The sequence below is a fragment of the Lissotriton vulgaris genome, unplaced genomic scaffold, assembly GCF_964263255.1.
Source record: "Lissotriton vulgaris unplaced genomic scaffold, aLisVul1.2 SCAFFOLD_3958, whole genome shotgun sequence".
NCBI classification, from domain to species: domain Eukaryota; kingdom Metazoa; phylum Chordata; class Amphibia; order Caudata; family Salamandridae; genus Lissotriton; species Lissotriton vulgaris.
Genome location: NW_028248795.1, coordinates 51,200 through 67,352, shown reverse-complemented (window position 1 = coordinate 67,352; position 16,153 = coordinate 51,200). Strand labels below are relative to the sequence as shown.

The following is a 16,153-nucleotide window of genomic DNA, read 5'->3' as shown; positions in this document are numbered from 1 at the left end:
ATGACAAAGCCAAGACAAGACCTGACAGATATTGCATTACCCGATCCCGACCTGACACTTTATGTGGATGGTTCATGTATGAGAACAAGTACAGGAGAACTAGTAGCCGCGTATGCAGTGACTACTGAAACTGAAGTTATAGAGACACACCGTATTGACACCCTGTCTGCTCAAGCAGCAGAGCTAGTCGCTCTGACCCAAGCCTGCATACGTGCCAAGAACCTGAAAGTAAACATATATACAGATTCACGTTATGCATTCGGAGTCGTACACGACTTCGGAGTACTCTGGCAGGAGAGAGGTTTCATGACTTCTCATGGAACCAAGATTCAGCATGGTCTCCTCATTCAAGCTCTGTTAGATGCAATACATTTACCGACAGCTATCGCTATCATGAAGTGCAAAGCACATACGAAAGTTACTGACATTATTTCTCAAGGTAATGATCTAGCAGATCGAACAGCCAAGCTTACAGCTCAGACTCCAGACATTCCAGTTAACACAACACAGACACCCATTCCAGAACAGACTACTTGTATGACAGTTAAGGACCCTACACAAGATGTTATAGACATACAGTTACATGCTACTCCCGATGAAATCAAGAAATGGTCCGAACAAGGAGGGGTCCAGACAGATCAAGGATGGTTGACGAAGGGAAAAGCCACATGGTTTCTCCCCGACTCAATGGTTCAAGTCATTATTAATACCGCACATAGTCCTGCACATTTAGGAGAAAAAGCCATGTTAGACAGTATCCAGAACATTTGGTTTAACAAACATTTACGAGCTGCAGCCAAGCAGAAAGTCCGTACCTGTATGATATGTTGTCAGTTCAATCCAGGTAAAAGTGTCCCGGTGGAACAAGGTGGATTCCAACCTCCTGACCACCCTTTTGAAGTCCTCCAGATGGATTATATTCAGATGGAGCGATGTCGAGGTTTCAAGTATGTCCTCGTAGTTGTATGCGTTTTGTCCAGGTGGACAGAAGCATATCCAGTTCCAGATTACACAGCTGCGACCACTGCCAAGCAGTTGGTTCGTGAGTTCTTTCCCCGCTATGGACTCCCTAGGGTCGTGTATTCAGATAACGGCCAGCCATTCTCATCTGAGTTAATGAAGCATGTTTCCCTTCTGTTAGGGTACCAGTGGAAGTTCCATTGTGTGCGCCATCCTGAAGCAGCCGGTCTCGTAGAGAGACATAATCAGACTCTGAAAATCCGCATTGCCAAAGTTTGTAAAGAGAAAGGTGTAGACTGGCTAGTTGCCCTGCCAGTTGCTTTATTCTACATGAGGATGGTTGCACATTCCAGATCAGGTCTGTCCCCGTATGAGGTCGTATTCGGCCGCCCCCCAAATATGTGGGGTACACCTAGACCCCGCAGTATTACAGACGTTTCCGGTAATATGCTGACAGATTACCTAGCTTCCTTGATGTCTCCCCTACACTCTTGTCGTTCACAGGTTGCCGCCGCATTTCCAGACAACACCGAGGTGAAACCGCATGAAATCGTTCCAGGAAACCTCGTATTGGTCCGGAATTTTGATCGTTCAAGTCCACTGGAGCCCCGTTGGAAGGAGCCTCGTATGGTCTTGCTCACAACCAGGACTGCGGCCAAACTGGAGGGAAGAAAAGGATGGGCCCATCTGTCCCACATCAAGAAGTTTCATGGACTCCGACAAAAGACATTTGCTAAGGACTGTCCAATTTCTAAAGACTGCCTAAAAACAGACTCTGAACTCAAAGTTCCCCAGTCAGAGGAAACTCCGCAACAGGAGTATAAAAAGAAACTCTGGTCTAGTAAAATAAGTCAGCCAGTTTAATTGTCTAAGTCCCTCTCGGGTGAAACGGTTAGACAGGTTTCTGACATGTATGAGATAGACCCCCATAGTGAGAGAGTTAGTCAAAACTCTAAGAGAATCCGTTATCGGAAAAATGTATGCAGTAGATGCATCATTACTTTGTTATTTCTTATGTTTTTGAGTCTTATGGTTTCCTGCACAAGTTATGCTTTTCATTTATGTTTTCCAATGTCACATGTACATATGTTTTCTAATACTACAGTAGAGCACACATTTAGTGATCTGCCTCCTCATGAGCTATCCTATCGTCTTGCTATGCGAAATAATACCTTTATCAGAATGTTACATTATTCACACCAGACCAGCAATGCCACTAATTGTTGGGTGTGTGGTCGACTCCCCCATTTCCAGACACCGAAGGGAGTTCTGCCACTCTTTCCTCATCCGTTTTCACATAATGGTTCGTGTGGAGCATGGTCCACGTTAACGTCATCCTCAACTGATATGTCCCTTCTGAATAGAACATGTTTCCCAGATAACCAAGGTCTTCCCCATAGATCAGGGTTGGATCTAGAAAATGAAGTATATGATTTAGGTAATTATTCCTCGAATTTCATGGTCCTGAATGTTCAATCCGATACCACTCCAGATTTGCCTGCTATTTCAGTATTACCAGTCAAAGGCGAATTATGTGTCAGAAAGAATGGTTCCGCACATGTAGGACATAGTGATTGTACTATTATTGTCAAGTATCATTAGACGCCATTGACGGCGAGGTGAACTGGCCACGCCCACCCCGAGGCCACGCCCACCCGCCCTCGATTGCATAAAAACGCTGCCTCCAGCGCTCCTAATCTGAACCAGCATCTCTCCTGAGGCGGAAGCCGGGAGACACCCAGCACCTTTTAAAAACTTGATTATTGATTCTCTCTTTGTGTATTACTCTGTGTTTTTTAAAATAAACCTCACCCACCCTTTCAGCACTTACTAGGCGACAGAAGCGCCGAACAGCGACCCTCGCTGCAACGTAGGAACCGACTCTCACAATCATTAGACGCCATTGACGGCGAGGTGAACCGGCCACGCCCACCCCGAGGCCACGCCCACCCGCCCTCGATTGCATAAAAACGCTGCCTCCAGCGCTCCTAATCTGAACCAGCATCTCTCCTGAGGCGGAAGCCGGGAGACACTCAGCACCTTTTAAAAACTTGATTATTGATTCTCTCTTTGTGTATTACTCTGTGTTTTTTAAAATAAACCTCACCCACCCTTTCAGCACTTACTAGGCGACAGAAGCGCCGAACAGCGACCCTCGCTGCAACGTAGGAACCGACTCTCACAATCATTAGACGCCATTGACGGCGAGGTGAACCGGCCACGCCCACCCCGAGGCCACGCCCACCCGCCCTCGATTGCATAAAAACGCTGCCTCCAGCGCTCCTAATCTGAACCAGCATCTCTCCTGAGGCGGAAGCCGGGAGACACCCAGCACCTTTTAAAAACTTGATTATTGATTCTCTCTTTGTGTATTACTCTGTGTTTTTTAAAATAAACCTCACCCACCCTTTCAGCACTTACTAGGCGACAGAAGCGCCGAACAGCGACCCTCGCTGCAACGTAGGAACCGACTCTCACAATCATTAGACGCCATTGACGGCGAGGTGAACCGGCCACGCCCACCCCGAGGCCACGCCCACCCGTCCCCCTTCCCTCTATAAAATCATGTGCAACTACCGGACGCGCAGCGGACGGGCGCAGCGGGCGCGCCGTCAGCGCGCCGAAGGCGCGCCAAAGGCAAGCCCGTCTGGGCCCGTCCGGGCCTGGACCGGGCCCAGGGCCAGTCCCCCTGCCTCTTCCACCAGCCCCTCCCGCATCTGCTGGACTTCTGCCCAACTACATCGGCTAAATTCGCATTTTTACCCGACCTGCCCCCGCTGCAGCCCGACTCACCTGGAAACCACTCACTATCTCTGCCCACTATGCAGCTTTACGCTCCCTCCCTGCCAACCCCGTTTCCCCCCTTGCTCACCATCGCATTCTTCTTCCTCCAATCAGCCCACTCTACGTGCAGGTTTGATTAACTGTCGATCTCTGCCCCGTCACGCAAACGACATCTGGATGTCCATCTCATCTGAGGAATGGGATATTCTTTTCCTTACCGAGTCCTGGATCACAGACTCTTCCTCACCAGACATCTATCTGGCCATCCCCCCAGGCTACGACATCAAATGCCTAAATCGAACCGGATGCAAGTCCGGTGGCGGTCTTGCCGTCATTCTAAAATCTTCCTTCCAGCTTACTTTCACTAGACTTAGTGAAATAGGCACCATCGAAGCCATGTACTTTTCCCTCTCCGACAATGCGTCTACTATTCTAGCTGGCTCACTCATCTACTGTCCCCCTCCCGTCTCCACGCCCTCCCTGAACGCCCTTGTCCACTTGCTAGCCGATCTCTCTATTAAACATCAAAACTTCATTGTTCTGGGCGATTTTAATCTCCACATCGACAACCCGCTTTGTGCCAAAGCTACTAACCTGATTGACACCATGGAAAGCTTCAATCTTAAGCAACTGGTTGCAGGTCCCACGCATGTGGCAGGCCACACCCTGGACCTCATCTTTGCTAACTTTCCGTTCATCACTGCCCTCCAGCCTCTCCCTTTAACCTGGACCGATCACTTCCTCGTCCCATTCTCGCTCACCCTAGGACGCAAATCTGTCCAACCGGTTCATAGGAAGGAACTAGGACGAAAGTGGCACAAGGTCACTTGTGCTACCCTGGACCCCATTTTCCACTACCAATCGGAGCTCCTCTCCCCGAACATTGATGAAAATGTCGCTAGGCTAAATTCTACCCTCCTTAAGGCAATCGACTCCATTTCCCCCCAGATAACCATCTCCTCCACCAGGTCACGGCCCTCGGCTCCCTGGTTTTCCACCTCCCTTCGGGAGGAGAAAAGCAAGTGCAAAGCTCTGGAACGCAATTGGAGGCTTCACTATGACCCTGATGCCAAACAACTCTACAGAATGGCCCTCAAACAATTTCTTAAACTGAAAAAGGGCGCTATGAAAGACCATTTTGCCACCCAAATCAACAGAGCAAAAAACTCTTCAAAAACGCTCTTTAATGTTGTTAAAGACTTCATCAACCCTCCTGCTAGAGCCCCCCAAAATACCGCCAGTCAGGCCCTTTGTGAGGGACTCTCAGATTTTTTTCTAGAAAAAATAAATAAACTATGTGTCTCCTTCCCCACCGAGACAATCACCTCACCTCCTGCTCTCAATCCCCCTGAGTCCCCATCTCTCCTTGCATTTAACAAACTAAGCACGGACGAGGCCATTAGACTGCTCATCGCCTGCAAATCTGGTGCCCCCTCCGATCCTGTTCCCGCCAAAATCATGGGAGAACTGGCACCCTCATTGGCCTGCCCTTTCCTCTCCGTCTGGAATGCCTCCCTTCACCATGGCTTCTTCCCCACCTCCTGGAAGGAGGCACTGGTGATCCCCATTTTGAAAAAAGCAGACGCGGACCCCTCGATCTTCTCCAACTACCGTCCTATCTCCCTCCTCCCCAAACCTGCCAAAGTCTTGGAAAAAGCAGTTCAGCTCCAACTTACTGACTACCTAGAAAGCCACTCTCTGCTTCACGGATCCCAATCCGGTTTCCGAGCAGGGTTTAGCACCGAGACGGCCCTGTTAGAGGTGTCGGAGACCGTTCGGGAGTGTGTGGACAGGGGCGAGGAGGCCATGCTGGTTCTCCTCGACCTGTCCGCAGCTTTCGATACGGTCTCTCACCCCATCCTCCTGGACCGTCTCAGGCAGATAGGCATCGGTGGCACTGCTCTCGGCTGGATAGAGTCCTTTCTCTCATCCAGAAGTCAGAAAGTGCTACTGCGCCCCTACAAATCACAGGAAAAACCCCTGTCTTGTGGGGTGCCACAGGGCTCCGCCCTCAGCCCTCTTTTCTTCAATGTCTATCTGGCCCCCCTGGCGGACGTCGTGGAGTCCTACGGGGTCAGGGTGGTATCCTACGCCGACGACACTCAGTTGGTGTTTTCCTTTCGGGACCACTCGGACTCCGCATTTCTCAACTTCCGCCAGTGTCTGAATAACATCAGCAGCTGGATGACTACGAATCATTTAAGACTGAATGCAGATAAAACGGAGGTTCTGTTTTTTAATCAAAAAACCTCTATTCCCTCGCCTTGTTGGTGGCCGACAGCTCTTAATCCCGCCCCAACCCCGGTGCGCTCGGCGCGGAATCTGGGTTTCATATTTGATGACTCCCTGTCATGTAAAACCCAGATTAATAAGGTTACCTCTGCCTGCTTCATGAAATTACGGATGATAAAAAAGATCCTCCCGTACCTTCCCACGGACTCCCGTCGCACAGTCACCCAGGCCCTTATCACGTCCCACCTGGACTATGCGAATAGCCTCTATGCAGGAGCCCCGCAGTACCTGATCGGCAGGCTGCAGATTGTCCAGAATGCTGCGGCCAGGCTGATCGGTAACATCCCTTACCGCCAATCTGTTTCTGCATATCGAAGGCAACTCCACTGGCTCCCTGTGGCCAGCCGCATCCAGTTTAAGGTACTCATCCTTACCTATCGAGCCGTCAACAACTCTGGTCCCACTTACCTGAAAAATCGGGTCTCGATATCCCGCTCCACCAGATCCCTGAGATCCAATGACCTCCGCCTCCTCATCTCGCCCCGCTTCAGACTTTCCAGAACCGGTGGCAGAGGTTTCGGTGTCATTGCTGCCAGACTTTGGAACTCCCTTCCTCTTGAACTGAGGTTCTGCCCCTCTGAAACCGTCTTCCGAGCCAAGCTCAAAACTTGGCTCTTCTCCGGACTCTAACTTCTTGCACCGTCCTTTTTCTTCTCTTCCTGTTTCCACTCAGTACCCCTGGTTTTTAGCGCCGGGACACCCCTTCGGGGGTAGCTGCGCGCTTTACAAACTCCATAAAATAAAATAAATAAAAAAAAGTATAGTGACAGTGGAAAATCTATTTTCAAGGCCTCACGTCATTCTTATTTTGTTTGTGGTCAGACCGCATATGTTCGTCTGCCCCTCGATTGGGATGGAACATGTTACATTGCCTTCCTACTGCCACCAGTTTTTCTAGCCCCATCTGATTATCATAGAAACACACATCTAGTACACCTTAGACATAGAAGGGAGATTGAGTCCCTGATTGTCGATCAAACTGAAACTACTCTAGAACAGTATCAAGACTTCAATAAAGGTTTCTTCTTCTTTATAGGCCCTGTCCAGAATAGTAAGCTAATACGTAGGTTAACCAGAACCCTTGAAGCAGTAGTGAATGAGACTACTTCTGCTCTAGGTAACTTAACCGAAGAGCAATCTGCTATGAGATTTGTCGTGCTCCAAAATCGTCTCGTTCTTGACGTCATACTGGCTGATAGAGGAGGAGCATGTAGAGTCATCGGATCTAGTTGCTGCATTTTCATTCCTAATAACGCGCCGTCTGTTTATTCAGCTATAACCAGACTTCATAAAATTGCCCATCAGTTACACCAGAATCCAGGCACCTGGACATGGTCCGGTTGGCTCTGGAGTATAATTTCTGTCTGGGGATGGAAAGTATTGTCATTCCTAGGTATAGCAGTAATGATCATATTCAGTTGCTGCCTCTGTTTACAATGTGGCCCTGCGATTTGCGGCATTTGTGCTATATCCTGTATTCCTAGTCCTAAGTCCCGTTCCAAGACAATTCGAGACGAGCAAATGATGCTATATGAAATGATAGATGGTATCATGAATATTGATGTTTCCTGATGGAAACGTAGGGCACAAGGAGGGAATGTGGAAAAGTAAATTTTGCCATGTTCTGTGTCCCTACGTGTTCCACATCCTAAGTTATATGTGCATGATTAATATGCATATGTACTCCTTATGATCGCTTAAAGACGCAATCCTAGTTGTGTCCAACTCTAGTATGCCAGTTTCTAGTTCCCGTGAAAGCAACGAATATTAGGCCTATGTAAACCTACGTTGCCACATTTTACAGTGTGCACGATAATTCAGTAAAAGGCCCCGTTTCTAGGCCTCAAAAGGGCCCGGACATCAGATTCAGCTCCTGTCTCCTGAACCCTCTCCGAGGAGCGATACAGCCCCCACCTGCATCCCTGACCCTTCACTTACATCCTGCCTCACAGTGCCCGGCCCGGCCTGGCTCTGCCTCCCAGTCTGCCAAGAGTATGTTATGCTTCTAGTTATCAGTCCAGCCCTCCTTCTCTGCATTCCTAAGCTACTGAATCGCATCAATAATTTCCGTCATGGTCTAGCCTTTCTGTCTCCATGTAAGAGAAATACTGTATTAATGTTCATAGAATATTCCTCGCACACACAATACATTTAGAATAATGTATGCACCAGTCTTAGTGTCAAGTAGCCTTCGCCCTGATAACTTTTGGATTCTATCAACATGTTCTCCAAACACCAGATACTAGATATGCTTTAGGTACATGTCGCCCTGACTCCGCAGACTTTAGTCTCCTCTTCTAGTGCAGAAGTCATAGCCCCCAGTTCTCCCTGGTAACACGTCATTGCCCGTTTGCGCGCACCACTAGGTCAGAGGTCCCAGCTCCTTAGGTAGCCCCCTCCATGTTTCCGCCCCATTCATGACACTTCTGTGACGTTCGTACCACATGTCTATGTACACGCCTCTTGTTACACCCACTTTATGCCTTATCTTTCGCGACTGCTACAAGACACGCCCACTGTTACGCCTCCTGTATTGAATGAAATGTAATTGTTTTAGTATATATACTAATGCACTGTTAATTTGATGTTAGCACTGTTCTCCTGCCCCCGGCAGCTGCCATCCTATTCCCATGCAGGCTGTCCTGTTCCTGTCCCTTATGCCTGATTAAAGCCTGTTAACTCTAGCTACCTCGAATCTTGACTCTTATTTATTGAGCTATCTGTTTATATTGTATCCAGTCAAAAATAGAACTGGTATTTAATTATTTATTTACCACACCTAACATAAGTAGAAGACAGTTGCGAAGTCAACTACCTGATTATCAAGAGAGAGATTCACTGAATAGTTTAGCTCGGAAATGGGTCATGGACACTGCAAAGTATGATTTACAGTCTGTCATGGAAGTCTTTCATCAATGGGAAGCAGCGACACAGAGATATGTGTTCGAACAGATGTGTGTTTTTCTTTGCGAGGATTTAGAAGACAATGATCAGGATTGCCTCCCACAAGAGATGTGTTGTATAAGGTTTAAGTTTGGACAGGGTATGATTGTAGGTCCCGATGTGGAAAAAGCAGTTGAAATGCTATTATCATATCGAAGTAAGGGAAGCAGTTCTGGGTCACCATCGGAATCTAGTACATCTAGTAGGAAAAAGGCACGAAAATACCCTATGAGAGAAGTTCCCCCACAGTGGAGAGAGGGTGACGCGACAGCTGTCCCATCTATTCTGCCACACTTTCACCGCGTATGGGTACACGTCCCATGGAAGCGAGCTGAAGTTTTAGCACTCAAACAAACGCTACCAGATCCGCGTAAAAATCCTGCAGGGTACTATAAAGAATTGTCGCAAACTGCTGGGTCATGTATAATGAATTTGGCTGATATCGATATGTTATTCGGGAACGTTGTTCCACAGCCGTTATGGGGAAAAATTCGTCATGTAGATCATGACCAAGAATTAGGTGACACGTGGGCTAATATTACTGCTACGGATGCTCGACAAGTCGGTGGTGCCAAGCCTGAGCCTCTGATAGCGGAACTACCTGGTAGAATAATAGATTACATGAAAACGATAATGCCTGCAATACGCGTAAATTGGGATAAGTTATCTGCATGCAAGCAGAAGAAAGAAGAAACTGTTTCAGATTTCTTCACCAGATTTGAAGAAACATTCATTGACCACAGCGGTCAGGATTTGACCACAGAAGGTGGTCAGAGATTGTTTGTCGATAAATTTGTGCACAATCTGCTTCCAGATTTGTGTAGGAAATTAAAGGATTCGGAAAGTTCTTGGGCAGTCTCATCTTCAGCCCAGATACTAGCTACCGCACAGTACTACGAGAATAGAGACAAAGATGAGAAAGATAAAGTAGAGAAGAAAACTAGAGAACTCAAAACGAAGGTTTTGCTACAGCAAGCCTATCCGCCACGTGGTGGTGGTAATAAAAATAATAATGGTCCGAATCACTATCAGAACACTTTTCAGCAGCCTCCGAGGAACTTGCAGAGATTCGATTACAATCAAAACCGCGTAGGTCCTAATCAGTGTTTATACTGCAAACAAGAGGGTCATTACAAATATGACTGTCCTGCCCTACCACAACGCGCAAATGGATTTTCTGGCGTAAGAGGTCGTGGTAGTCAGCAAGCGCCTAGAGGTAGAGGGCGTGGAAACGCCCCTCAGGACGCACGTCCCCTTCCACCGCAAAACTCTATGAACAGGTTTGATCAGCAAAATAACGTATCTGACAGGACAGCTCAATACTACGTTGATGAGTATTACACAGAAAATGAGCAGTTGGAGAATAACGATTGCTAGGACAGCCTTAGACAAGGAGAGGGAGTTGTTTCAGTTCCAGTAGATCAGAGTGGACCTTACGTTGAGGTGATTACATCGGGTGTGTCAGAACCTTTTCTGCTGGATACTGGTGCTACAAAGAGTTCTATTATGCACTCCAAACTCCCTGGCGCACCTTTGTCTGGCGAAATGAATGTTTCCGTAGGTTTTTCTGGCGCCCCGGTTAGAAATCCGATTTCTGACCCGTTATCTCTTTCTGTTGGTCCTTGTGAATTCGAAGCACCCCTTATTTTGACAACAGGTTGTGGTGAAAATTTGCTAGGATTAGATTTACTGAAAAGATTGTATGCGACTTTGTACTGTTCCCCCTCAGGAGTACAACTTACTTTAGGTAAGAAAGTGGTTTCTCCCATGTATTTGTCAAGAGATGCACTTCCAGCAGAATTGGCACTTCTCCCAGATATTCTTTGGGCTACTGGTCCGAATGATGTAGGTCTCTTAGAAATTCCACCATATGTTGTAACATTGAAGTCGAATGTCAAAATGCCACGAATTCCCCAATACCGAATATCCAATGAGGGCGAAAAAGCTTTGCTAGCGATTGTTTACGAGTTGATCGAAAAAGACGTAATTGAAGAAACACGAGGAAATGTTTGCAATAGTCCTGTTCTGCCTGTTTTAAAACTAACTGACCCTTCTCAGCCACCTGTGTATAGATTCGTGATTGATCTTAGAGAAGTAAATAAGATAGTAGTGCCACAATTCCCAGTTGTCCCCGACATTACAACTTTATTGACGATGATTCCAGCATCTGCCTCCTGGTTTTCGGTGATTGACCTGAAGAATGCCTTCTTCAGTATCCCGATTGCTGAGGAAAGCAGGGATATTTTTTCCTTTAGTTTAGGTGATCGCAGCTTCCGCTTTAAGCGCGCCCCTCAAGGCTACTGTGAAAGCCCCTCAATATACAGTCAAGCACTGAAAAGTCAGCTTGACACAATGGCTTTGCCCAAAGGTTCCACCCTCGTACAGTACGTGGACGATTTACTCATCGCTGCAGATACTGAGGAAATTTGTAAAATGGCCACGTTGACGTTACTGCGTCATCTATGTGACCTGCATCACAAGGTGTCACTTTCCAAACTTCAATATTGCCGACAAGAAGTGACCTACTTAGGTCATCTCTTATCGAAGGAGGGGAGGAAACTGACCCCAGAAAGAATTCAGGCAATAGCAAATTTGCATGTGCCAAGAACGCAGAGAGAAGTACGCGCTTTCTTGGGCATAACATCGTACTGTACACAGTGGATTCCAAATTTTTCACTATTAGCCAAACCCTTATTGACACTAACGTGCAAAAATACACCCAATCCCATTCCTTGGTCTGACGAGTGTCAGAAAAGTTTTCTCGAATTACGCACAGCATTATGTTCGGCTCCTGTGTTAGGTAACCCCAACTACAGTAAGCCTTTCACATTATATGTCCACGAGAAGGAGGGCTGTGCATTGTCCGTACTGACTCAGTTATACGGAGATAGACAGCGGCCATGCGCCTATTTTTCGTCAACTTTGGATCCGGTAGCAAGAGCGTTGCCAAGTTGTTTAAGGGCCACAGCACCAGCAGCTGTTTCTATTCGACAGTCTGCAGGACTAGTAATGAATAATACACTAATCGTGATGGTCCCGCATTCGGTAGAGACATTGTTAAATAGGACAAAGACACAGCACTTAACTAGCGCTCGACTGACCAGTTATGAATTGACGCTACTAGCGAGCCACGTGCACATAAAAAGGTGCAGTACCTTGAACATAGCCACATTGTTACCAATTGCTGAGGAATCAGATGCTTCAGAACAGCACGATTGTTTCCTCAGAACAGAGGAAGAGACGAAAGGGAGAGTTGATTTATTCGACACTCCTCTTGCTGAATGTGATGGTACATTGTGGGTAGATGGTTCATGCTTTAAACTCCCAAATGGTAATGTGACTACCTCATATGCTGTCACAACTTTGCACACAATCGTTGAAACTGCGCGAATACCACATGGTTCAGCTCAAGCCGCTGAACTCGTGGCACTGACGAGAGCATGTGTGTTATCCAAAGGAATGAAAGTGACTGTCTATACCGACAGCCAGTATGCCTTTGGAGTGGCTCACAGTTTTGGATGATTGTGGAGAGAACGTGGGTTCCTGACTTCGCATGGAGCTAAGATTCAGCATGGTCAGTTGGTGAATGAGCTTCTTGAATCACTGACGTTGCCCCTGAAAGTAGCGGTCGTGAAATGTAGTGCACACAAGAAAGTGACTGATGATGTTGGTCGTGGAAATGCATTTGCTGATGAAACTGCTAAGGAAACTGCAAAGAATATGATGAGCCGAATGTATGTTGTGAGCCCAGAAAGATGGACTGGTGATGTTGGAATATGTGAAGACACGATAGAAAGTGTAAAGTCCATCCAAGCTGAGGCCACGTAGAAAGAGTTAAGCATGTGGAAAGAAAGTACAGGGAGAATGGATGCAAATGGTTGTTGGACTGAATCGACAGAGCGACAGAGATGGTTGTTACCCGATGCATATGTGCCTGCAGTGGTTACAATGGCTCATGGGATGGCCCATATCAGCGCGAAAGGGATTTGCGAGTTGTTGGCCCCAGTGTGGAAGAATTCAGGGATTCCCAAGTGTGCAGAGAATGTCGTCAAGAATTGCATGGTATGCCTGAAGCACAATCCTGGTAGGGGAACCCCAACTCCAGCTGGTCATTTTGCACCTCCTACGTATCCGTTCGAGGTTTTGCAGCTAGATTTCATACACATGGAGAGGTGCAACAGCTTAAAATATGTGCTCGTGGTTGTTTGTGCCTTCTCAAGATGGGTAGAAGCCTATCCCCTAAGGGACAATACTGCCTTGTCCACAGCGAAAGCCCTTGTGAAAGAGTTCTTCCCCAGGTTCGGAATGCCTAGAATGGTCTGGTCGGACAACGGAAGTGAATTTGTGGGTTGTGTGATGAAAAGAGTGTGTGAAGGGCTAGGCATTAGGCAGAAGTTTCACGCTGCAAATCACCCCCAATCAGCTGGATTAGTGGAATGTTACAATGGCACGCTTAAACTTAAATTGGCCAAAATCCAAGCAAGCACAGGTCTTAAATGGCCTGACGCTCTACCCTTAGCACTCCTATCCACCAGAATGACTGTGCATTCGCGAATGAAACTCAGCCCCTACGAAATAATCTTTGGTCGGCCAGCCAACATATGGGGAGTGCCTAGGCCCACGAAGTTTAGCGAGCTGCAACACCCAATTTTGCTTGACTATTTGTATGACTTGACGGCTAAATTGCGTGTTTTGTATCAACAGGTCCACAACACCTTGCCTCCGGTCTCTGAGACACCGGATCACTCCATTGACCCCGGTTCCTGGGTGTTGGTCCGGAATTTCCGGAGAACAAGAAACGACCAGCCCAGGTGGACCGGGCCTCACCTCGTCCTCCTGTCTACAAGGTCGACTGTTAGAGTGGAGGGGAAGGCCAATTGGGTCCACGGGATCTATTGTAAGAAGATACCCTTCCCTCTGCCACATGACCAATGGGTCCGGAAAGGAGGCACTGACTCAGAGCGCACAAAACGTGTAAAAGAAGCTAATCCTGATTACGAAAGTGGGAACATTCTTCAAGACACTACGCCACCACCAGAACAATTGAACTCTGTGGAACCTGAGCTACTGTTTCTGGACCAGACAGTACCCGGGAAAAGACGCTACAATTTACGACCAAGAAAAACAGACTAAAGTAAAAGTGATTTATTTTATGATCCGAGAAAAAACCTGTGGACTAATAAAAAATTGTGTGTTTTTCCCAAATCCTATTTTTGAAAGTGCAGATTCTCCCATCTAGGTAACTTGCTTATTTTTGTTTTTTCGAACCGCCATCCGGGTTCCGCTGCTAGGGTCGCGGTTGATTAAAGACTTTTGGGTGCAGCTGACGACGATAGGTCGCTGGTTCCAGTTGGTCCAAGGGAGCTGCCCTAGACTGACGGAAGCATCCTTTAGCAGAAACAACCTACCACCGCGGGCAGCACCTTAGAGAGGATGGAGTTTCCTGATGTGGAGAGGCCTGCCAAATAAATGAACTTTAAGCAGAGACTTTTGAAAACAGTAACGAAGAGAAATTTTATAATAATGTGTATTTTTATGCTATTTAGCGTAATGGTCTTTTTGATAAGCTATGTTTTGTTCTCTTTTCATGTGACATTTGCGCCCACTACATCACCCATACCTCCTCCTACTGTTCCCTCTCATTCTTTCCACCCTTTTCCTGACCACGAATCAAAAAGGAGATTAGAGTTCATTAATAACTCTTTCGTTCAGTTATTGCACCAACACCAACTTGTAATGAACACAACCAACTGTTGGGTGTGTGGTCTCATGCCCCACACCACGGATAGAGGTATCCCCTATCTGGTCCTGCCATTTAGTCACAATGGTCAGTATGGGCATATAGGACAATGTTCATATATGCACGAGAAATCCAACCCCTACGTTCTGTAAAAGATAACCTCAAGACTAGCGCCCTAGTCAAGGGTATAGTTGACATGATCAAGGAAGTAACTTCTTACGAAGATACCCCGGATGATGAGATACTTGCATATGTAGGTTGGAACGTGACCGGATATGGCACTACCTTAAGTGAAAAGCAGCAAGCCAAAAGATCGTCCCCTATCTGGATCATACCCCATCAAGGTCACCTGTGTCTGCAAGGCATTGGTAGGAATCCCAGAGCTCAGCTTGGGAAGAGTGTCTGTACAGAAACCTACGTTTTTGGATCCCAGACTTCCCCTGCCGTTTTTAGCAGCTAAGGGCACTTATTTCATCTGCCACGATAGAGCCTATACATGGTTGCCCCCTGACTTCTCGGGCTCATGTTTTGTTTCATTCCTGTTACCTCCCACCTACACAGCAGCGGCGGATTACCATCGGACAAGGGTAGTTAGAGGTGTCTTGAGTAAAGAAGACACTACAGGTCAAGAATTTGGTGATTTTGCACTTGGGTTTCTGCCGTTCTGGGGACCCATGGTTAACAGCAGAAACATTAGGCAATTGACAAGGGTAGTTGAATACACCGTGATTGAAACTGCTGGTGCCCTTAGTAACCTGACTGCTGAGCTCCAGTCGGATCGACTTATGACCCTTCAGAACCGGGTTGCTTTTGATGTAATACTTGCGGACCGAGGTGGAGTATGCAAATTGATCCAGTCCAGTTGTTGCATTTTTATTCCAGATAATGCTCCAACAGTATACGGGGCCATCTCCAAACTACATAAAATTTCCGAATCTATTCATGTGGATAAAGGAGATTGGTCATTAATGGGATGGTTCTGGGGACTGATATCTGCCTGGGGATGGAAAATTTTGATGGTCATTGGGATGGTCTTAGCCATTCTTTTCCTGTTCTGTCTATGCATACAGTGTGCTCCTGCAATATGTGGCCTCTGCGCTACATTATGTGTAAGGAAACCTGTGTCAGGACATGAGCTCAGCACTAGAATGATGTTGCAGCAACATCTCAATGACTTTAAAAATATAGATCTGGACTCAGATTAACATGATGATAGATTAATTCCCTATGTTAGGGCAAAAGGAGGGTCTGTGGTACTGAAAAATCTGGATTCATATAATAGTACTAGACTCGAGAATAAAAACTTCGTCGAAATAGAACGAATTTGGTATCAAAAGACCGAGAATGACGAGTACATCAAGTACATGTATTTTCGGCGTATTCGAGTGACGATGTCACCTCGAAATCGTCATTTACCTTCTAAAACCCTTAGCT

The 16,153-nt window shown here is 46.9% G+C and overlaps 1 protein-coding gene and 1 pseudogene across 1 annotated transcript; both read left to right on the top strand.

The window, feature by feature from the left end:
* On the top strand, positions 1-7,608 carry LOC147663814 (uncharacterized). Its single transcript, XM_086950190.1, has 2 exons — positions 1-947; positions 7,521-7,608. The coding sequence occupies exons 1-2, from the start codon at positions 1-3 to the stop codon at positions 7,606-7,608; spliced, it is 1,035 nt and encodes a 344-aa protein (XP_086806316.1).
* A 6,804-nt stretch (positions 7,609-14,412) lies between these two features.
* On the top strand, positions 14,413-15,924 carry LOC147663813 (endogenous retrovirus group 3 member 1 Env polyprotein-like; annotated as a pseudogene).
* The last annotated feature ends 229 nt before the right edge of the window (positions 15,925-16,153 follow it).